The 21566-nt window shown below is 55.3% G+C and overlaps 7 protein-coding genes across 7 annotated transcripts; 3 read left to right on the forward strand and 4 right to left on the reverse strand.

Annotated features, from left to right (window-relative positions):
- Positions 1–1823: 1823 nt before the first annotated feature.
- BDZ83DRAFT_33597 (ABC transporter) lies at positions 1824–6146 on the forward strand. Its single transcript, XM_060502446.1, has 5 exons — positions 1824–2786; positions 2851–3627; positions 3706–5685; positions 5800–5940; positions 6007–6146. Exons 1-5 carry the CDS (start codon positions 1941–1943, stop codon positions 6031–6033), a joined length of 3771 nt encoding a protein of 1256 aa, XP_060369543.1. The 5' UTR covers positions 1824–1940; the 3' UTR covers positions 6034–6146.
- Positions 6147–6259: 113 nt separating this feature from the next.
- BDZ83DRAFT_647790 (uncharacterized protein) lies at positions 6260–8300 on the reverse strand (the record flags this gene model as incomplete). Its single annotated transcript, XM_060510113.1, has 2 exons — positions 6260–8201; positions 8260–8300. 2 exons carry the CDS (start codon positions 8298–8300, stop codon positions 6260–6262), a joined length of 1983 nt encoding a protein of 660 aa, XP_060369544.1.
- Positions 8301–10516: 2216 nt separating this feature from the next.
- BDZ83DRAFT_568181 (glucan 1,3-beta-glucosidase) lies at positions 10517–11938 on the forward strand (the record flags this gene model as incomplete). Its single annotated transcript, XM_060504038.1, has 2 exons — positions 10517–11588; positions 11772–11938. The coding sequence occupies 2 exons, from the start codon at positions 10517–10519 to the stop codon at positions 11936–11938; spliced, it is 1239 nt and encodes a 412-aa protein (XP_060369545.1).
- A 655-nt stretch (positions 11939–12593) lies between these two features.
- Positions 12594–14423, reverse strand: BDZ83DRAFT_716308 (obg family GTPase CgtA; the record flags this gene model as incomplete). Its single annotated transcript, XM_060511842.1, has 1 exon — positions 12594–14423. The coding sequence occupies one exon, from the start codon at positions 14421–14423 to the stop codon at positions 12594–12596; it is 1830 nt and encodes a 609-aa protein (XP_060369546.1).
- Positions 14424–14579: 156 nt separating this feature from the next.
- On the reverse strand, positions 14580–15294 carry BDZ83DRAFT_33607 (uncharacterized protein). The gene has a single exon (XM_060502447.1). It carries the CDS (start codon positions 15150–15152, stop codon positions 14736–14738), a length of 417 nt encoding a protein of 138 aa, XP_060369547.1. The 5' UTR covers positions 15153–15294; the 3' UTR covers positions 14580–14735.
- A 1637-nt stretch (positions 15295–16931) lies between these two features.
- BDZ83DRAFT_33665 (uncharacterized protein) lies at positions 16932–18121 on the forward strand. Its single transcript, XM_060502452.1, has 2 exons — positions 16932–17266; positions 17330–18121. Exons 1-2 carry the CDS (start codon positions 17064–17066, stop codon positions 17976–17978), a joined length of 852 nt encoding a protein of 283 aa, XP_060369548.1. The 5' UTR covers positions 16932–17063; the 3' UTR covers positions 17979–18121.
- A 1356-nt stretch (positions 18122–19477) lies between these two features.
- BDZ83DRAFT_568489 (nuclear segregation protein) lies at positions 19478–20830 on the reverse strand (the record flags this gene model as incomplete). The annotated part of the gene is made up of 2 exons (XM_060504074.1): positions 19478–19606; positions 19673–20830. Coding segments are annotated over 2 exons (1287 nt in total), but the record flags the coding sequence as incomplete, so codon positions are not given.
- Between the last annotated feature and the right edge of the window lie 736 nt (positions 20831–21566).

The raw sequence follows: 21566 nt of genomic DNA on the forward strand, positions 1-21566 counted from the left end.
GGGCACACTTCACTACTGTTGAACGCTGGAGTAGGAAGCTGAGAAAAGTTGAGCACAAGAAGTAGCTAACTTCGACGATGGACCGCTCGCCGCCCGTTTTGGTGCCGGATTTCTGGACGGGAAGACGCCTCATCTCGTTGCATACATGAAGAACCACATTGGGTCGGGTGATTTCAACTTGTTGTACGTAAATTGGAAGTTCCATGGCACATCTGGGGCAGACAGAAGTGGAAGTGGAACCGGGGCGAGAAAAGTAGGCAATTGCTGTCGAGTACAACGACAGAGTAAGAGGCCACGGAGCCTTTGACCGTTATGCCACTGAGCTCCTACCAACTTGTGGAAACAGTGGCGTTCTTCGACATATCAACTTTGGGCCTACAAGACCTGTCCGAGCTGACAAAGGAGATGGAACACACACCGGAGCAGACGACACCAGTCAAAAATCCTTTCTGCTACAAGAATCCGCCTCAGTGATTGGAAACCAGTCAGCGATGCGCAGCCTCATTATGCAGGAGCTCCCACGGACGCGGCGGAACCTGTTTGCACTCTCTGGAGCTTAACACGCAGTCTGCCATGACTCCATTTCCTCCAGATAAGCTTTAGATCATCAACTGAATCCAGTCACCTGAATTCGTGTGCCTCTGGAAATAGGATGGGAGCGGAAGCATGCTCAAGGGATCAAGTGAGGCTTGCAAAAAGGTCAATGTCGTTGTGAGGGACATTCCGATGAACAGCAGCTTTGGTCAATAGTTCCCGAGACTGCTGGCCTCAGTTTCTCAGCTTTGACTCCTTGCCTAATTGGTCAAATGGTCAAATGCACTATTGCATTGTGAGAAGAGTAAGGAAGCTTGAAGATTCCGCCAAGCGCAAGCGCAAGCGCAAAGACTTTGACGCAGCAAGTCCGCCTCACAGAATTCCATACCTTAGAGTCGAAGAAGAAGGGAAACGATTACTTCCTTCCTCACGTCGGTACACTCTGCAGCTTGCAGCATCGCCACCCGTACCAGTCTTGCAAGCGCAACTCCGAGCCCCGAGGACGTGTTTCCCACCTTTCACCGATGCATAAGTCTTTGCTTTGGGCTGCTTACCTTAGTCTTACTTGAAAGGTTGTCTACGGAGAGTCGGGTATGAGAAGACTACCGTGATTGGTCCACACGCGCTGGTTGTCTCTTCGATCGAACCCGGGTTCCCGAGCGCACGGCTCTACGCCTTCCAAAAACGGCTGTTAGTGAGGCCCTTGCAGTAGTTCGCATTCTGTCAACTGCCCGTCTGGGACAGCTTTAAGCGTGGGATCAGCTTCTCAGAGACGAAGTGTGGAAAGAAGTACGAAAATGGAAGGGAGATGTCGCATCGGGCTCGCTCTCATCAAGCCTCGAGTCTATGGAAGACTGAGAAATTTCACTTCAACTCGTCATCAGACTTTTTATGGTTTTCCACCTCGGTCTCGCCGTCGCGAAGGAAATTGTCTCATCATGTAGTGGCTCTCGGCTCGTTGTTGGATTCTCGGACCTCCACTTACACGGCCTATCGACAGCAGTGCCTCGTTTCGATTTGCTGCATGCACATTGCCGTCAAGTTGGAAAACAAGATAGAGCAAAAAAGAGGCCCAAGAACCAGAGGAAAAGGACGTCCGTCGCCTTGAAGCACGAGGTCGGACCTTCTGACGTCAAAACATCAATGGGACAAAAAGTCATCAGGATGGATGAAGCAAGCAGGAAAGCATCCGTACGGACGGATTTCTCACACCCCCAAAAGTAACCTTCAATTTCCTTCTCCTGTCAAAGTCTGGAAGGAAACTGTCAGACTAACACACGGAAGGCGAAAAAAAGGGGCACTAATCTAGGACGGAAAGCCTCTTTGCACGACATCGATATCTAAACGCCAGAAAAGAAGATCAAGCTCAAGAGGCACGACGACACCTACGAAGGTGGTGCCAAAACATGGCGAAGATTCCAGTCCGGACCGACGAGATCACCTCGACGACGGGTACACAGGCTCCAGTGCGAAAGCCAAAGTTTGCGGATTATCTCAGGGTCTTCACCTACGCAACGAAATGGGACTTCTTCGTCTACGTGGTTGCGGCGTTCGCGTCCATCGCCGCAGGCGTGACGCTACCTCTGATGAACATCATCTTTGGCCAGCTCGTCGGCCAGTTCACAGGCTACTTTGCCAACGGCTCGACCGTTACCACGGCGCAGTTTGAGAGCCTTCTGAACCGCCAGGCCCTGTACATCACGGCGCTCTTCCTCGGCCGCTGGTTCCTCAACGCCATTAACAAGTTCTGCTTCCGAATGATTGGGATCCGGCTCTCGTCCGCTATCCGCCTGCACTACCTCCGCTCGCTGTTCGACCAGTCGATCCACGTCATTGACTCGATGCCGCCCGGTGCTGCCGCGACGGCCATCACTGGCACGTCTGCCACCTTGCAAATCGGTATCTCTGATCGTCTAGGGACATTCTTGCAGTTCAACGGCACGATTTGGGCCGCCCTGGTCATCGCCTTCATTTGGAGCTGGGATCTGACCTTGGTCACTTCGTCGCTGATTCTGTACATTCTCCTAGTCCTGTCCTTCTGCTTGCCGGTGATCGTCAAGGGGGAGACTGAAACGACGGAAGCTGATGCACAGGGCACCGCGATCGCGAGCGAAGCCCTCGGCGGAGTGCGGTTGGTCATGGCTTGCGGTGCGCAGAAGCACATTATCTCTCGCTACGAGGCATGGGTGCACGAAGCCAGGAGGCGGGCTCAGAAAACTGCTCCTGTTGTTGCAATTCAGTTTGGCCTCATCGTACGTCTTATTCCCCTGTTCAGCCAAGTTCCCAAATCGCGAGCGAGAGCTAACATGATTTCAGTTCTTTGGCGTATTCGGTGCTTTCGGCCTGGCTTTCTGGTACGGCACGCAGAGATACATCGCCGGCGCCCTCAGCGATGCCGGCGTTGTTGTCGTGGTGCTCATGTCCGTGATGATGATTTTGACTTCATTGGAGAGAATTTCAACGCCGGTCATCGCCGTAAGCAAGGCAATGGTCGCGGCCTGTGAGCTCTTCACAGTGATTGACGCACCTTTGCCTCCTTCCGGTACTATGAAGCCGGAAATTGACGCAGAGGATATTGTCTTTGAGGACGTGACGTTCGAATACCCCAGCCGAGCTGGAGTCAAGGTTCTCAACTCGCTGAGCTTCCGCATACAGCCAGGTCAGAACGTCGCCCTTGTCGGCCCATCCGGTTCAGGAAAGAGTACCATTGTCGGCTTGCTGGAGCGGTGGTATAGCCTAAGAGAGCAGCACGCATTGCCCCGGGTTATTGATGATTCGTCGTCCGAGAAGCCAGGAGCCGAGAGAGTTGAGAGCGTCACCGACGAGTCCAAGTCACTTATTCGACCCGAGTTGGCTGGCTTAATCACCGTCGGCGGCGTGAATTTGGAGGATCTTGACATCAAGTGGTGGAGATCCCAAGTCGGTCTGGTTCAGCAAGAGCCCTTTCTCTTCAACAACACCATTTTCAGCAACGTTGCGAATGGTCTCATCGGTACCGAGTGGGAGAAGGAGCCTGAGACGGTGAAACGGGAGCTTGTTCGTGACGCATGCCAGGAATCATACGCCCATGAGTTCATCAGCCGACTACCTGATGTAAGTTCATTACAGTTGCCTCTTGTAATCATCTGATTACTCTAAAAAACATTTGACTGACTTTCGACCTTTTCACAGGGCTATGATACTCGAGTTGGCGACGGCGGAGCAAAGCTTTCAGGTGGCCAAAAGCAACGACTTGCCATCGCTAGAAGTATCATCAAGAAGCCTCGTATCATCATCCTCGACGAAGCAACAAGTGCTATCGATGCCAAGAGTGAGAAGATAGTCCAGGCTGCGCTTGACAGAGTGACGCAAGGCCGAACTACCATTACCATCGCCCATCGGCTTTCAACCATCAAGAAAGCAGACAATATTGTAGTACTACAAAAAGGTCAGGCGGTCGAGCAAGGAACCCATCAAAGCCTCCTGAGTGACCCGTCCAGTGTCTATAGCTCACTGGTAAGGGCTCAAGCACTGAACTTGTCAACGCCTGGAAAGTCGGTGTCCGAGGCATCTACCTCTGGGCTTGATTCGGAGACAGAGGAGAAGGTCAACGGCCATGAGCACTTCAGAAGTGCCGCCTTTACCGACACTGCCGAGGGTGATTCATCGCATGAGCCTCGAGGCCTGGTTCGTAGCTTTGGTAAACTCCTCTTTGAGAGGCGAGCAAAGTGGACGTCGTATGCTGCTGTCATCTTGTCTTGCATGGCGACCGCGGCCGGCACGCCGATACAAGCATGGCTATTTTCCAAAGTCATTGCCGTCTTTTTACTAACTGGCGACGAGCTGAGGAGACAGGCGAGCTTTTGGGGTCTGATGTGGCTCGCCCTCGCCGGGGGCGTCGGTCTCGCGTACGTCGCCCAGGGCTGGGTCGGCCTGCGGCTGCAGTATTTTGTCAGCGCCGAGTACAAGAGGCAATATCTGACCGATATGCTTCATCAGAAGATTAGCTTTTTCGATCAGGATAAGAACTCCCACGGCGCCTTGAGCGCCAGGGTTTCGGGCGATGCGAAGTTGTTGGAGGAACTCCTCGGGCTGAACCTGGCCATGTTGCTCTCTGGCGTCTTCACCGTTCTCGGATGTGTTATCATCGCTCTCATCTTTGGCTGGAAGCTCGGCCTGGTTGCCATGTTCATCACCATGCCAATCATGTTGGGCGCAGGCCTCTGGAAATACAGGCACGAGGTCCAATTCGACAAGATGAACATGGCTGTTTTCGGAGAGAGTTCACAGTTTGCCACCGAAGCCATCGGAGCAATCAGGACGGTCTCCTCTCTCGGCATGGAGTCCACCATCAACGCGCGGTACGAGAAGCTCCTAAACGGTCACATCCTCGAGGCTCGCCGCAAAGCACAGTGGACGGCTGCGCTGTATGGATTTGCCGACAGTGTGAGTCTCGGTTGCCAGGCACTGGTGTTCTACTACGGCGGCAGACTTCTTGCCACTGGCGAGTACTCCATGGAGGCATTCTTCGTCTGCTTCATGGCCATTATCCAGGGCGCCGAAGCGGCTAGTCAAACTTTGGCTGTGGCGCCCAGCGCCGCGCAGGCGGCTGCGGCGGCGGACCGGATCCTCGACGTGCGGGAGTCGGCAGACGTCGGCCAGAGTGCGACGAGAGGTGTGGAAGACATTGCCGAGTCCGAAGGCGGCGTGCGGATCGAGCTGCAAGACGTCCATTTCAAGTACCCCACGCGCGACGTCGTCGTATTCGAGGGCTTGAACCTGACCATTGAAAAGGGCCAGTACGCGGCCTTTGTCGGACCCTCGGGATGCGGTAAGACGACAATCATCTCGCTGCTGGAACGCTTCTACGATCTGAACCGGAACCACGGCTCGATCCTCTGCAACGGCGTCGACATCAACGAGCTCGACGTCTACGACTACCGTCGGAACCTCTCCCTCGTACCGCAAGAACCCATCATGTTCCGCGGCACGGTCCGCGACAACATCCTCTTCGGCATCGACGACCCGAGCGCCATCTCGGACGAGAGGATTCACGAGGTCTGCATCGACGCCTTCATCCACGACTTCATCATCTCGTTGCCCGAAGGGTACGACACCGACGTCGGTGCCAAGGGCGTCTCCATGTCGGGCGGCCAGAAGCAGCGCATCGCCATCGCGCGCGCCCTCATCCGCGAGCCGAAGCTTTTGTTGTTGGACGAGGCCACGTCGGCGCTCGACTCCGAGTCGGAGAAGATTGTGCAGGCGGCTTTCGAGAGGGCGCGCGACGGCCGCACCGTCGTCGCCGTGGCGCACCGGCTGTCGACGATTCAGAACGCAGACGTGATTTTCGTGTTTAGCGAGGGGCGGGTGGTGGAGAAGGGAAGCCACGGCGAGCTTATTCGGAAACAGGGCGTATACTGGGAAATGGTAAGTTGTGCTCTCCGATAATGCCTAGCTCGGATGATCTTGCTTTGCTAACATGGCTTGTAACAGTGTCAAAGTCAGGCCCTCGACCAATAGCTTCGGTCCATATTGGGAGGACGTGGGAATGTTGTAGCCGAAAGTAAACGAAGTGTATAAGTAGAAGTCTTAAATCATACTCATTAAACAGACAGCGTTGTTGGTAAATGTACTGCGGTTTTATTCAGATTCATTGTCGGGGGTATCAAACTAGCATATTTAGAGACGCCACTTTGAATCGCATCTAGAAACGTGCCTCTCTCTCTTGCAGTCTCTCCACAACCTCTCAGCATGGCCTGCCAATCGGTAACCTCGTGTCCATGTCACCCTGAGCCACAGCGTTAAACAGGTCCAAGATGAGCAGTCCGCTATGTATCGTGAGAGGTTGCCGCTTCCACCGGGCCTCCCCGCCGTCTCTGGGGATATCGGCCGCCTCTTCCACCAGCTGCCACTTCCTCGCCGTCTCGTCTCTCTCCATGTAACGCAGCACGACGCGGTCGCCGCTGTCCTCGAAGACGAATTCGCGGCGCCACAGCCGGCGCCACTGTTCGTCGGGCGTGCCGATGGCGTTCACCCGCTCGACGTGGCGGTTCCGCAGAGCCAGGGCGTACAGAGCGCGGATGCTCCATATGCCGTCCTGGCCCGGGTACTCCTTCAAGATCCACATGGCCTCGTCGCGCACGAGAGGGTCGCGGCAGAAGAGGGAGATGATGAGGAGGCACCAGCTCAGGCTGCACTGTAGAGAGAGGTGGTGGGCCGGGTTCGTCTCGAACTCTTTCTTGGCGGCCCTCGTGGCGATGTGCGCAAGGGAGATGTACTCGCGGTACAGCGGCGTCAGGGCGCGGGCGCTCGCGTCTTCGATAAAGGAGGGCGCATTGCTGAAGATGTAGACGCCCATGAACTCGATGCGTAGGAGGATGGCGCGGAGGTAGGTCGGAGATCCGACGTCGGCTTGCATGATTTGATTGAAGAGGGGTTGGAAGCCCGTGTTGAGCTTGACCATGGACTTGTGGAAGTTTTCGCAAAAGCTGAGAATGCGAGGGTTCCCAAAGAGCTCGAGGTGGAGCTTGGTGATGGTGACGTCGTCGTCTGCGCCGCGGAAGCCAGACTTTTTGAATATGTCCTCCATGACGGCGCCCATGGCGGCTTGGTGACGTCGTATGGCGGGCCAGATTTGCTCAAACTGTTCGAGGGTATCGAACGAGTCGGGATAAGACTCTGGTGAATTGGCGGCCTCGCTCTGCGTCTGGTTGAGGAGCATCATGAAGGTCTCCATTGTCTGATTCGTACTCTGCAGGCGCTTTGCAAGATTTGGGAGGGGCGGGCCGTCGAGGATACGACCCCTGAAGACGGTGCGGGCCTGCTTCGCCAAATGGTTGAAGACATCTGCCACGGCGCCAATGACGGGCATGGGGTTAGGCGCGAGGTCGGCTAGGCGATGGTGGGCATCTGTGTCCGTCACGAGGGCGAGGAGAAGGGACAGAGCGTGGTTGACGTGATCGAGTGCGGCTTTCCTATTGCCCCGAAGAATCTCAAAGAAGAGGAGGAGGACAGAGAGGAAGACAGCGTCCTGGGCGGAGGCCCGTCTACACTGCATCTTAAGAGAGTCGCAGTAGTGAGCTACAGCCTGGAAGTAGTGGGTGTCTCCTTGCGCGGTGGGCTGGTCGGGTACGGTGATGGCATGGAGGGAGACATAGGCGGACTGGCGGTACCACACGCTCAAGGCGCCGATGGCCATGGCGGCGGAGCGGAGAGTGCCATTGTTGCGGGACAGCTGGGGCAGCATGACTTCCCACAGATCGCCGGTAGAGGCAGCTCTCATCCACGGGCCTCGGACCAGGCCGACGAACTCCTGGAAGTAGGACATGCTGTTGTCATCGCGGAAGTCGACCGTGTTGATGTTCAGTTTCGTCTGCGCCGTGGGCGATGCTGCTGCTGCTGCTGCTGCTACTCGAGGGATGATGGCCTGGGTAGAATCCCAACAGAGTTCTGCGGGCCCTGAGGACTTTTTGTTCTTCTTCTGATCCGGGAGATAACCTTCACAGTGGCCGCGGGTCTGCAGACAGTTGCCGCAATGTGGTTTGGACTCGTCACATTTGATATGACGTTTCTTACAAGTAATGCACCCGGTGCGTACCTTGCGTGTGCTTGTACGCGATAGCTTCACTTTAGTGACACGGACAACTGGCTTCTGCTCGGGGGCCGCGTTGGAGTCCGAGATGATGGACCTAAGGATGTCAGCTCAATCCTTATGATTGATGCCGGTGCTTTCGTTGCTCTTCTTACCCTTGAGGGCTGATGGGTAGTGTTGCCTTGTATTCTGCCATGGCGATACGTGCCCGCGATAAGCGTTGGTTGGCATCTTTTGAGAACGTAAGTCGATTAAGGTGATTATCTGTCGGTATGATGACAACGTGAAGATGCCTAGTCCCCTGTCCCACTTTTACCCGTCTGACGACGTTCGGTGAACCAGATTGGGCTCTTGAATCTAGGACTTTGACCAAGGAACGTGATACGTCACCAGGTGCTGCCAGATGTCTTCCAGAGGCGCCAGCTGGGCATCAAGAGATGCCAAAACCCATTCGGCTCTCCTATCCATTGGCTTTATGTCGGGTTTTCCAGTTGGAGATGCCGATCCACTTCGGCTGGGTGTGAGCAGTTGTCATTAGATGGGATGACATTAAGTGTTGAGACCCATCCCAATAGCTCTGTCATAGAGAGAAAGTCCTGCGTTTTGCGGGTAGTATTACTGATAGCTTTGTATGACTGGGAGGCAATGCTCCGGCAATAGCTGCCCTCCCGGGCGCCGATGCTGCTCAACTGGTATTCGCACACTGAGACTGCAATGCCAAAAGTTTCTCAATAGAGCCTAAGGAGAATGTCGACTTTTCTTTGCCGGAATGATCAATAAGCAGAAACGTGATGATGGTGTTTGCAGAATTAAGGTCCAGGAATGCAGCCAGAATCAGCCCCGGCGCCTACTACCCAGGGCCCCTGCATAGTAGGCGGGGAAGCAGGCGCTTTGCTTGCATTGGTACCTGCAGATGTCACGCCGGTTCCCTGCTCTGTGGCTTTTCCCTCAGGTCCTCGAGACTTTTTTTTCGTCGTCAAGACTGAATACCTTTCTCATTCGATTTCTCCTGCAGCGTTAGACTTTCTTCTACGGCACACCTAGACGCGTGGGCGCCCGAGTTTCGTGTCGCTCTTGTTCGCTCTGTGGGCGATAGTTGCCGGCGCCATTGCAACACGTTTGGAATGAGAAGAACAAGTTGAGAGGTTGCTGATCATTGACACACATCAAAGCCTCACTCGTATCTTTTTGCAGAACAACCCCGCGGGACAACGGCACCAAACCAACTCAGTAAACAGCAGTGAGCGACAGTGTGATGGCCCGAATGGAATGTCCCGCATAGTGATGAGGTGTTTGTGTTGGTCATCCGGGAGGGGGCATCGATGATGGTGGTTGCTGGAAAATACGGGGGAGGGGCGCCACGGCCTGGCCGGACGACAGCGACAGGGGCATGGGGGCATGGGAGCAGAAAATAGTGGGTGTAGACTGCTAAATATGGCAAGCCCGCAGGGACCCGGCCGTCCCAGTTGGGAGCAATGGGAAGGCCCGGGACGCCGGTAAAATGGGATGGCAGCCGTGATTGGGTCGGTGTTTCGACCGGGCCTGCCCCGAATGCCTTGCCCTGTGCCCGGCGTGACCTCGTCGCCACCGTCGTTCCAGGGGCAAGACCATACCTTATAGCACACTTTTGTATGGTGCTAAAGTTGTTGTGTAGAGAATACGGGCCACACCAGTGACCTCACCTTGGCTCGTTCCTGCATGGGAGCTGTGTGTTGTTGTTTCTCAGGAACCTATGGTGGCGTCCTCGATGTTGTTTTGATGGAGGGAGGGGCATGAGGAAGAGACATCCGACACTAGTGCTGTCAAATTGGTGTGGTGGCACCACTCAACTGGCTTCTTTACTTGCCTCTTTCAGACTTTTACACCCGTCCCGTCCTTCAAGGTTCTTCTTGTTGAGACCTGAGAGTGAAGAGCTTTCCCAAGAAAAGAAGACGGGGAGGTCTAAAGAACAGGGAACCCTGTAGGACACCACCCCCAAGTTCCCAAGCTTGTGATGTGATCTGAACAAGCATCCCTCCTACTGTCTGGGGAATCCCTCCTTGCCTGCTGTGCCCTACCCGTCACTTGCTTTTTCCCTTTTATGCTTTCATCGCCCGGCCGACTTCATCACTCTTCTTCCTCCCTACCTTCACTGTCACTCACGATACCTCACCTGACCCTCACCCTGCTCTGTACCTACGGGACTCTGGGACAACCTCACCCATCCGTCTCTCGTTTTTGGAATACCTTGGACCTTCCTGCCTGCTTTTATACATTTACCCGTAGTCAACACTCCTCCCAGAGTGGCCCCGTCTCTCCTCCAACAGTAACTTTGGACCGAAACCCAATTCCACCCAATTTTCATCGTCTCGCCTACCTTCCATCACATCAACACTGTTGCAACACCTCAAAACCTCCTCCAGCATCACAAACATGCGCGCTTCTCTGAGCCTGGCGGCTCTATACGCCGCGGCCACGGCCAGCGCCTTCCAGGGCTTCAACTACGGATCTACCTTCACCGACGGTAAAGCAAAGGCTCAGTCAGACTTCGAATCCGAATTCAAGACCGCAGCTAGTCTCGAGGGCACCAATGGCGCCTTCACCTCCGCTCGTCTTTACACCATGGTCCAGGGAGGAAGCACTAACGACCCCATCTCTGCCATTCCAGCCGCCATTTCCACAAAGACAACTCTTCTGCTCGGTCTGTGGGCCTCGGCCGGTGATGCTGCTTTCGCCAACGAGCTTGAGGCTCTGAAGAAGACTGTCTCCCAGTACGGCAGTCAGCTTAATGGCCTGGTTGCTGGTATCTCTGTTGGCAGTGAGGACCTCTACCGCCACTCGCCCACCGGCATTGCCAACGGCGAATTCTCTGGCGCCGAGCCCAGCACTCTCGTCAAGTACTTTGAGCAAGTCCGAGAAGTCATCAAGAACTCGCCTCTGAGCAGTGCTCCTATCGGTCACGTCGACACCTGGACCGCCTGGGTTAATGGCAGCAACAAGGCGGTCATCGATGCCTGCGACTGGATTGGAATGGACGCTTACCCCTACTTCGAGGACACCAAGCCCAACTCCATTTCGGACGGCAAGGACCGCTGGGCCGAAGCTTTGGCTGCCACCCAGGGTGCTGTTGGTGGAAAGCCCGTTTGGGTTACTGAGACTGGTTGGCCCGTCAGCGGCAAGACTGTCGGCAGTGCCGTTCCATCTCTCGAGAACGCAAAGAAGTTCTGGAATGACGTCGGCTGCCCCATGTTTGGTAAGACCAATGTCTGGTGGTACACATTCCAGGACTCTTCTCCAACAACACCCAATCCCAGCTTCGGTGTCATTGGCTCGACCTTGACCACCAAGCCTCTCTACGATCTCTCATGCGACAACGTCAGCTCTAGTTCGTCAGCATCGGCCTCGGCCTCCTCCACAAACACTGCGTCTGCTAGTGCTTCTACCCAGGCCAGCAGCGCAGTATCAGCATCCGCGACTGCAACGGCCACTGCTACTGCTACCGGAGGTGGATCCGGCTCAGGCTCGAGCCAGCAGAGCTCTGCCGCTGGTACCGCTACGACTCTCTCGACTGTGGTGCCTACTACTGATGGTGGCTCGGGAGGAAGCGGCGGTGGTGGTGCTACTGCTACTGGCACTGCTACGGGCACTGATACCGGCGGTGCTTCACCGTCTGCCTCTCAGAGCTCAGGCTCCGGCGGTGGCTCCGGCGGTGGTTCCAGCACCGGTCGCCCCGGTACTAATGGAACCGTCAGCGTTCCAACAACGGGACCGACCGTTGTCCCCGGCAGCAGTGCAACCACGACGACCTTCAGCGTTGCTGTTCTGGCTGGTGCGATTGCTCTCGCCATGTTGTAAGGATTTCGTGGCGAGAAGAAGAGGATTTGGTCTCAGCACGATCACTATTCGCCCTATAATATTCTAATGGTTATTCGGGTTGGCTTGGAACTTGGGGGACGTACCCTTGGGAAGCAGAAACGGGTTGGAAGGTCGACCTTTTATGGTTGAGCAGCAGCTCTTACTTTGCGCTATCTGGCTTTGGGTTTACGAGCACATAGGCGAACCCTGGATAATGAGTTGGATGGAAGCACCTCCGCACCATCAAGGCGATTAGAGTCGCTCTAGACGGAGTAGTCATTACGAATGAAATGCCAAAAAGTTTCTTGTTAACATCTGAGTGCGGATTCCCGCATCAACTGCTGATTGACTGCAATCAATGGACCTTGCCCCATCAGTGACTCAAGCTCTATTGTGCTCCCGACGTCTTGGAGATATCTTACTTCATCCAGCCATGGTGAGCTTGGCAAGTTTTGCAACATGCTGCCGTTAGCGTTTCACGTACACAATTTTCATATCATTCAGGTAAGTACTTGCATGCCGATCTCAGGGGCTGGACCAAGTGAAGCAAGTTCTCAGGAAGAGCAAAGCACGATTCTTCCATAAAGTGGCATTGTACAGTGGTGGTGATACAGAATGATATGGTACATTTTTCTATTTCTTCGTTCGCCCCTCTTTACTCGTCAAGTAGTCCCACAGTCCAGTGGACGATCCGATCGACGCCCTGGCCATTGATTGCACTGACGGGGATAGCGGCGACGTTGTCCGTCCAGGCGTTCTCGATCCCGCTCGGGTGCGGCGCGGTGCCCTGCTTGATCTCGTCGAGGTAGGCCTTGAGGTCTTTGAAATTTTGCTGGGTCTCGGGGAGGTCGGCCTTGGTGGCAACCACGTACCACGGCTTGGCCGCGATGTGCAGGCCCGACTCCTGCCGGGGCGCCGGCGGGGCGTCGGCCACCATCATGGTGCCGTGCGTGCCCCCTTGCGGAAGAGCGGCCTCGCTGCTGCTGCCTGAGTTGAGGTCCCAGTCGACGCGAGCGTCGATCTCGCGCGCGCGCTCTTCCTCCTCGCGCATCTGCGCGTAGAGGCCGACCTCGTTCCAGAGGGCCTTGAGAGCCTTGACGGCCGGGCCGGCGGAGAGGTCGACGACGAAGGCGAGGACGCCGGCACGCTCGACGTGACGCAGGAACGCGATGCCGAGGCCGCGGTCTAGGTGGGCACCCTCGATGAGACCGGGGATGTCGGCGACCGTGAAGCGGGTCCGCTGCTCGACCAGTACCTCCTCTTCCGCGCCGGGTATTCCGCTGCCGCCGTAGGCGGGGTCAGCGGCGGGATACCGCTTGTAACTCTTGATCACGGGGCGGCCCTTGTAGCTGTCCAAGACGACGGTGCCGATGTTCGGCTGCAGCGTCGTGAAGGCCCAGTTGCCGACGCGAGTGCGCGAGTTCGTGATGGCGCGCAGCAGGGTGCTCTTGCCGGCATTGGGTAGTCCTACTAGCCCGACGTCGGCGAGGAGCTTGAGCTCGAGCTCAATCTCCATGGTCACGGCGCGCTCGCCCTTGGTGGCGAAGATGGGCCGCGGGAACTCGCGCGACGTGAAGTGTGGGTTGCCCAGTCCGCCAATGCCGCCGACGGCGAGCAGGATGGGCTGCGGAGAAGGGCGCGACAGGTCGAGCTGGATCGGGCCGGGCGGCTGGTGGTAGAGACGCTGACGGGTAGGGGCTTTGGGGAGAGATATCGTCTTCAGATCCGACTTTGAGAGGCCGGGGTACAGAAGGAACTTGTTGCGATCGGGGTCATCGGGTTCGTCGAATTCATCCTCGACCTGCTTCCTCGCTTTCGCCTCCCTTTCCGCCGCCATCTCTTCATCCTCCTCTTCAATTCCCTCCTCCAGCTCTCGCCTCGCCTGCTCCGCCAACTCAGCCTGACGGGCCAGTTTGGCCCTTTTTTCGGCCTTTCTTTGCGCTTTCATAGCGCGCTGCATTATCGCATCCTCGGCAATGGGGTCTTCCCTGGCCAGCTCGCGGACGACAGTACCAACCGGCACGGTTATGATGACGTCTTCGCCTCGCTGGCCACCCTTGGAGCTGCCCTGACCAGACTTTCCTTTGCCTGCTCGAATGAAGCGCCGCCTAGCTAACTTGTGTAGTGACGTCTCGCCGTGTACAGCCTGGATGTAGATGTTGCCTCCATGGCCGCCGTCGCCGCCGTTGGGGGGTCCGTCGGGGAGGTATGCGTCACGGAAGAAGGAGATGCAGCCGTGGCCACCGGGGCCCGCGTAGAGGGTTACTGAGGCTTTGTCGGCGAAGATGGGCTGGGAATAGTCGTCGGGAGCTGGGTTGAGTCTGGTGGATTTTGATTCCTGAGCTACCTGGGTGGAGCTATGGCGGCGACTACTTGCGACCACTCTCGAAGCAAGACGAGGCGTGGTGGTGCTCTTGGAAAAAAACAACGAGGGGTACAGAAAAGGCAGCAACACCGTATGCCCACCCGAACATCTTGGCGCCATGTTCGTCTCTCTTTCGGCGCCGTATGATGCCGATGGTCGTCGTCGTTGTAGTCGTAGTCGCTAGGTATGGTTGTCGTCGAGTGCCCGCGACTCGATGAGTTGAGACGAGCTCAAAATTTTGAACGCTTCCATCCCATCTGAGGTAAGGTAAGGTAAGGTACGTGCTTCACCTTAGGTACCTTAGGTAGGCTATCTGTAGCTGCGACGATAAGATAAGGTGATAGGATTACATAATATGGCAGGGGCGGGAGCGACCGTTGTGAGACCAGGATCAACGACCGAACGGTATTGTCAGACGGGCCAGTGCCCAAATCATTGGGAAACAAACTGGGGCTGACATATGAAATTCGGCGGCGTGCACTGCCTCGTAAGCTCCCCTTGAGTTGGCTGGGGAAAATGAGAAGACTGAAAAGGGAAAAGGGAGCTCGCTTGTCTTTTCAGCCTCTTCAACGTCACTCCTTCATCTCTCGACGTTGAGATGCGGCTCCAAGAGGGGCTAACTGTGAGGCAAATGAATTCGACCGACCTAGACAGAGGCATGGTGGTAATACTGCTGCAGCTTACCAATGATGGCTTGCCACAGCTTCTTTGCGAATCCATAATCTGACAGAAAGGGGATTGTTCGGTTATGTTTTGCGCGCATGCAGCGGGCTCTAATCGAGACGCGAGGTGCATAAGGTAGGGCAAGATGCGGTGAGCCAACCAGCCTAATCCCATGACCCGATACATTGTAGGGACGTTGCAGCACCCATCGTCGGAACAAAGAGCATCTTGCTGAAAGCAGCCGTGATGTATGATGAATTGATTGAGGGATGTCAATATGGCGCTGAGAGCAATCCGGACCTACCTATGGTAGCTAAGGTAAGTTACGGTACCTAGAGTTGGGCCGGATCCTGGATAGGCGTTCGTTGGCGTTCTGGAAGCGCACGTTCGGACGTTACATCAGATGGAACCAAGTTGGTTCCCAGCTGATCAATTACCTTGGTATACGGAGTACAATAGTGACTCGCCCCTCCTTCCTATAGTGTGGAATGGTTCGTCCGTTGTGCATCAAACTTTCCCTCAATGAGGTGGGTGGTGGTGGTGTTGCTGGTCTGGTGTCTCCAAAGTTGTGTGATGCGTACTTCGTACCTTAGTTGTGGAAGGTGCAGACCAGCCACCCCACCCCGCCGGTCGTCTCGGCCTGCAAACGCTGACCCGCCCGACTTCTCCTGCCCCTCTCCGCTTTCTTTCCTCTTCGGTGTCTCCCGTTGGACCATCGGCGGTGTCTTACTTCCTCAGTGGTTGTATCCGTACTCCGTAGAGGAGGTAGGTATGGAGTACAGGTACCTAACGTAATGGAAGTGGTTCACCCAACTTCCTGTCCTGTAAAGTACCCCCGCTTCACTGCAAACCGCCCCGCGGCTTCTTTTGGCTGCAGCTCTCCTACTTGCGGCCTGTCCTTGCCCGTTCGTCTCCCTCTCTCTCTCTCCCCCCCCCCCCCTTCATCCCCTGGCCCTTGACCGCCTTGAAGCCCAAAGCTAAAGGCGGGAACGGCATCGGAACGACAAACGAGGGGCGGCGACAACGCACACACATAATCTGCCCCTCCACTCATTGATTGACCTGAGGTGCTTCTCGTTGCTCTCTCTCTCTCTCCTCTCGCCTGCGGACTGACTGCAATTTTTCAACATTTTTCTCTCGTCTTCTACAATCCACCCCTTCTCTTCCGGCCCGTTACGTTTGGCAGACAGACAGACAGACAGACCTATCTTGTCTACGGATACCTCAAGAAACAAAAGTCCACCTCTCACTGGGCCCCTCATCGAGGCTCATTGGGACTTGGTCGGGCAGACGACCTCTCTCGCTTGGCGTCCCCTTCATTGGGCCATCGCCGGACCCCCCAAGACTTGCATATCGAGAGCTGCTGGCATTCGAGCCACGACACTCACGCTGCAGTCAAAACCCCCCTTCCCATTCGATCCTCTCTTCATCTACCTGCGTCCTCGTGGATCAAGCTATCTCTCTCCCCACGTCTCCTCCGCATCCTATGCTTCTGCTTCTGCTCCTCGTTGAATGAGAGCCCACCGTTTGTCTACCACGACTGCAACTACGACTTCGATACTCTCGATTCGACTTTCTCTATTGCTTGCACGCTTAGGAACCCTACCTTAGTTTGCTGCTCGCTACTCGCCTGCTCACTTGCTTGCTTGCCTTATTGTTTCATGCTTCGATGCTGCAGGATACATAGCACCAGCACACAGGAGCAACTCGCTTTATTCGTCCTAGTTTTGTTTATTCCCAACTACCATACGGATATTCTCTCTCTCCCTCTCACCCTACCACCGACGCTCTGCCGGGCTGTAATCATCCGCCCCCTCTTAATAATCTCTTAAGTCAGGTCAGTCCATCACCGCTTTCCTCTCTCTTCTCTTCTTCCACTACCTCTGCCCGGCTGCCGAGCCTCATCCCCAACCCCAATCTCTCCAAACACTCTCCATGAGACCCCATCTCAGGGTCTCGAGAGGGATAATGACATTTGTACTAGTAGTAGATGACCCATCTTGACCTCCTTGTACAATATCCTCTCATCCTCCCCTCCTCTCCACCTCCAACTAGAGACAGACCACTCGTGTCCCATCTGGTGATCCCTTCGCTGAGATGTATTCATATTCCCACAGAGACTACAGGCCGCGCGCCCCACGCTCTCCGCGTACGCGCAAGACCACCACAAGGATGGATCCGGACTGTGCTATATGTCACGCTCCTGCCTCTGCAGCTTGCGACTGCGAGGCCAAGGGACTTGATGTTGCCATAAAACAGGCTGAGCAGCGCATGATGCAGTCCATATACACTGACATTCGGTAAGACTGATCTTTCATATATGCTTACCTATGGAGGACATTTCTTGCTAACCAGATACATAGGAGCTGGGTTCGGGCTCACGCGCAAGACTACATCCTGGAATACTTCCGTCTACTCACCGAGCGCCGAAAGACAGCTCACGCTGCTAACCTTGAACGCATCAACGCCACTGCATACCATTACTATCACGCCCCTCCTCATCCCAGCGAGCTTGCCCAGGCGCAGGCTGCATTGAAGCACGGCATTGACGAGGATTGGCAATCCAGTGTCCAGCGATATCCCGAAGTCCTCGAGTATTTCTTCAGTTTGGTCGAGCTGAACGTCCCTCCCGATGATGACCCTTTCGTCAAGGATCCCCCATTAAGCGCCCTCAGTGGCGGGTCCAAGAATAGATCTGGAAGAAGAATTGGAGGCGGCGGGCCTCCTTCGGGCGGGCCTCCGGCCATTGCTGCGCCTAGTAGTCATGACAGAGATCCATTTGGGAGAAGAACACCACCACCACCCAGCATGGACCTGCCACCGATGCCCAGCAGAATGGGCGGGAGAACGCCGGCCTTGAGGGAAAGAGAAAGAAGGCAAATGCCGCCCATGCCGCCGCATATGGGACCGCCCATGGGACACCTTGGACACCCCGGAGGACCGCCACCTGGATATGGACGAACCGCACCTCCAGGTGCGGGTGCTTACTATGGATGGGGCGGGCCGCCATGAATGCTGAGATCGACGAAACACACCATCCAGAGCTAGGAGCTCTTGAAGTTCGAATATCATTGGGTACGAATCACGGCGTCTTTGCAATTTTCTTATGATGTTATTTTGATGAGACCCACGAACTGCATCAGCGGTCTTTTTTGGTGTATTGATTCGGGACAAGCAGGCATTTATGCATTGCAAAGCGTAGCGGTAGCCTTGGAGTCCACCGTCTTTTTTTTGCGCATTTGCTCTTTACTGTGTTCGAGACAACCCGGAATTTGTGATTGAGTCTCGTACGTTTGTATGCTTTTTTGGGTTTCATCCTGTTCCAGTTTCTTTGGTTGGGTAGGCACCGGAGTACGGATCACGGAAAGAGGGCATTATTTGGCATTTGCGACGGCGCAGGCCGGGTACTCTTTGATTTTGCTCTTCTTGGATGTTACGGGAGGTATTCTCGACAGGATCAGCAGCCCTCAAACCAGTTGCCGCTAGAGCAATAATCCATAAACCATATAAAATATTGTCTCACGCATCGTGTGATTTCGTGCTCGGATGGATTCGTGGTGAAGGAAAGTGAGGTGAAGCAGAGGATCGATCAACGATGATCATTCTGCACGCAAAGGACGTCATAAGATTGCACCATGGGACCCCGAAGCGTTAGAAGCGTTACTACCGAGGCTACATGCGCACCACTTGTCTCGTGCCGTGATACCTGTCCGATGTGTTTGCTCAAAGTCCCCCCGCCCACCCCCGGGGATCGTTTCCAGCACGTCACGCCATGACATGCCTTCGCCTGCTGCACAAGCACACCTGCCCGACGAGGACAGCCCGAGAAACAACGGGCCAATGGGCGTTGATGGCTGAGTGGACTACATTTGGCTTGTTGATATTGGGGATGGACCTACCGGATAGGATGATTACGCTGGGCCCAAGAGCTTCATTCTGCTGGACAGCTGAGCATAGCTGTTCCAGTCAACGTGCAGGGGACAGACGGTCAACGCATAGAAAGGAGGGACGTTCGTGTTTTGACAAATTCGAAGAAAAGCTTTTTCTCTCTTTTTACCTCTCATCTTTTCAAAGTATATGGCTGGAACTACAAACGGTACAAAGGGGGGGGAAGAAGCTGCTAAGTACAAGAAAGCCACTTTGCCTCGAGGGACAATATTGGCTAGGAAGACGCAAAAACAGGCCAGAGAGTTTATAAAAAGGTTTTGCAATCTCCCCCGCCCTTAGTTTGATTCCGAAAGAAGTTTCCTTTTTTCCTCTTTTTTGAGATGCCAAGTGTGGTGCTTTTTGTGAGAAAGAGGGTGTCGTATGCGTGTATCGGTGGGTGTGTGTGTGTGTGTGTGTGTGTGTGTGTGTGTGTGTGTGTTGACAAAGAGGCAGAGAGGTGAGAGGGTTCACGTTCCCCCTAGTCCATAATATCTACGAGAGGACGTCACGCAGATAAAACAAACCAAAGAGTCAGTGGATTTCAGTCAGGCAAAAGTTGTAGACGGAGTCAGTGAGTGAGAAGACTATGCCTTCTCCTCAACGGAGGTCTCCTTGAGGTCCTTGGTGACTTCCTCGACCGAGTCGCCGTTGCTGACACCGTTGGCTTCGTCGGCCTCGAGCTTCTCGAGCTGCTTCTTCGCCTTCTCGATGTTCTAAAAGTCGGGTCAGTATGGGAAATGGAGAGAAAAACAAAGTAATGATTGTACGGAAGAACTTACGCGCTGAGTCTGGGCTTCCTGGTCGCTCTTCCAGTGGTCGAGCTTGGCCTTGACCTTCTCGGCAACGGCGGGGACGTCGGAAGCGGCCATGGGGGGGTCGATGCCCATGAAGGCGCAGTCCTCGACAACGGAGGGCGGGCAGTTGAACTTGCCGGCCTTGTCCTCGGCGGCACCACCCTTCTTGCCCTTCTTTCCCTTCTTGACGGCAGGGAAGAAGTCCTCGTCGCGGTCCTTCTTGGAGACGACCTTCATACCCTTAATTCCCGAGTCGTCAACAGTACGCGAAGCCTGCGCGGTGAGGCCGCTGGCGGCCTGGAGAGGAGCCTTCTCGACCTTGTGAGTGGGGTCGAGGAACTGGAGAAGGCTGTTGGCGCGGCGAATCTCCTCGAGATAGGCGGGGTCGCTGGCGTCGGCGAGGAACTTCTCGGCATCGGCCTTCTTGCGCTCCTTCTGGTAGCGCTCGGCCTCGTTCTTTCTTCTCTCGCGGGCCTTCTCGCGAGCCTCGCGCTCGTGGGCCTGAGCCGCCTTGCGCTGCTGCCAGTACTCATCCTTGATGGTCTTGAGAGCGGCGTACTTCTCGTTCTGGAGGTTGTGCAGTCTTGTGCGCTCATCGCGAAGGGAAGAGAGGTTCTTGTAGGCCTCGTCGCCCTCGGCCTTGATGGCGTCCAGCTCGGCCTGGATCTTGTTGTACTGTTCAGACATGGCCTTGGCCTCGGGATCTTCCATCGAGTCCTTGATCTCCTTGATCTTGGCCTTCAGGTCGTCAATGGACTTCTGGGAGTCGTCGAACTGGGAGAAGTTCTTCTTGAGCTTGCGGAGCGAAGAAATCTCGGCGAGGGCCTTCTTCTCGTCGACAATCTTCATGCGGCCAGAGTTGACCTCGGAGTCGAGCTTCTCGATCTGGCGGTCGACCTCCTCGACGCTCTTGAAGTTGACCTTGGAGCGGGCGGTCTTCTGCTCGTTGATGCGGGAGCGCATCTGCTCGTCGAGGCGCTTGATCTGGTCGAGCTTGGAGGTGCGGGCGTTCTTGCCGGCGCCCTGCTTCTGGCGAATCTCGTTGGCCTGAGCAATGAGCTCGGCGCGACGCTTCTGGGTAGGGGATTGCTGTTCCTTGTTCTTGTTGGGCATGGCAATCTCGATCTTGGACTTGATAGCGCTCTGGAAAAGTTATTGTGTAAGCCATTTGCGATCCAATGGCAATGTGTCATTTTCGGTTATCTGGCGTTCGATTGCGATTCTCCCAGTCGGAAAAGGGATTGAAGGAGCAAGTCGCCAATGGGATTAGAGGTGAAACTTACCAGCTGGTCGAGGGCCTCCTTATGCTCCTTCTCAGCAACCTTGAGCTTCTTCTGGTACTCAGCCTCGTCGGGCATGGTGGGACGAGCCGACTTGGTCTCGGTCTTGGTCTCTGCTGCCGCAGGAGCAGCAGCAGGTGCCTGCTTGGTGTCGGCCATTGTGAAGGTAGGGAGGAGCTTGTTAATTGATGCAAAAGGATGATCAATTAAGCAAAGCTGGCGAATGCGCACACTGCCGTGGTCGGGGTGGACAGCAAAGTCGGGTTGGTGATGTGGAGGATGGAAGATGGAGAAGTGGAATCGGAATTAACCACGCGAAGGGTGAACTTTTCGTCAAAAGGATCCCCCAATTTTTGTTGAAATTCACTCTTTTGGGTTCCGTGGCAGGTACCTTCTCCAGAAGGTAAGGCCACCTGCCATCCTGGACTTGACTGTGGGGTTCACCTCAAAGGTGGCACGTGCGTGCACTGCGACTCTGGACCCTTGAAAGGCCCGTGGCAGTCGTGGCTGGAGCGTGCACCTTGCACCTGCCACTCACCTCAACGCTGCTGGGGGTCTGTCATCCAGGAATAAAAGATACGTACCTCATCATCGAGTCC

This window comes from Colletotrichum acutatum (genome assembly GCF_030867785.1).
Source record: "Colletotrichum acutatum strain CBS 112980 chromosome Unknown BDZ83scaffold_11, whole genome shotgun sequence".
NCBI lineage: Eukaryota > Fungi > Ascomycota > Sordariomycetes > Glomerellales > Glomerellaceae > Colletotrichum > Colletotrichum acutatum.

Coding starts and splice junctions, on each gene's coding strand:
- BDZ83DRAFT_33597 (XM_060502446.1), top strand. CDS start 1,941: ATGGCGAAGATTCCAGTCCGGACCGACGAGATCACCTCGACGACGGGT. Junction 2,787..2,850: donor CAATTCAGTTTGGCCTCATC/GTACGTCTTATT, acceptor ACATGATTTCAG/TTCTTTGGCGTATTCGGTGC. Junction 3,628..3,705: donor TCATCAGCCGACTACCTGAT/GTAAGTTCATTA, acceptor ACCTTTTCACAG/GGCTATGATACTCGAGTTGG.
- BDZ83DRAFT_33607 (XM_060502447.1), bottom strand. CDS start 15,152: ATGTATCGGGTCATGGGATTAGGCTGGTTGGCTCACCGCATCTTGCCC.
- BDZ83DRAFT_33665 (XM_060502452.1), top strand. CDS start 17,064: ATGTATTCATATTCCCACAGAGACTACAGGCCGCGCGCCCCACGCTCT. Junction 17,267..17,329: donor TCCATATACACTGACATTCG/GTAAGACTGATC, acceptor CCAGATACATAG/GAGCTGGGTTCGGGCTCACG.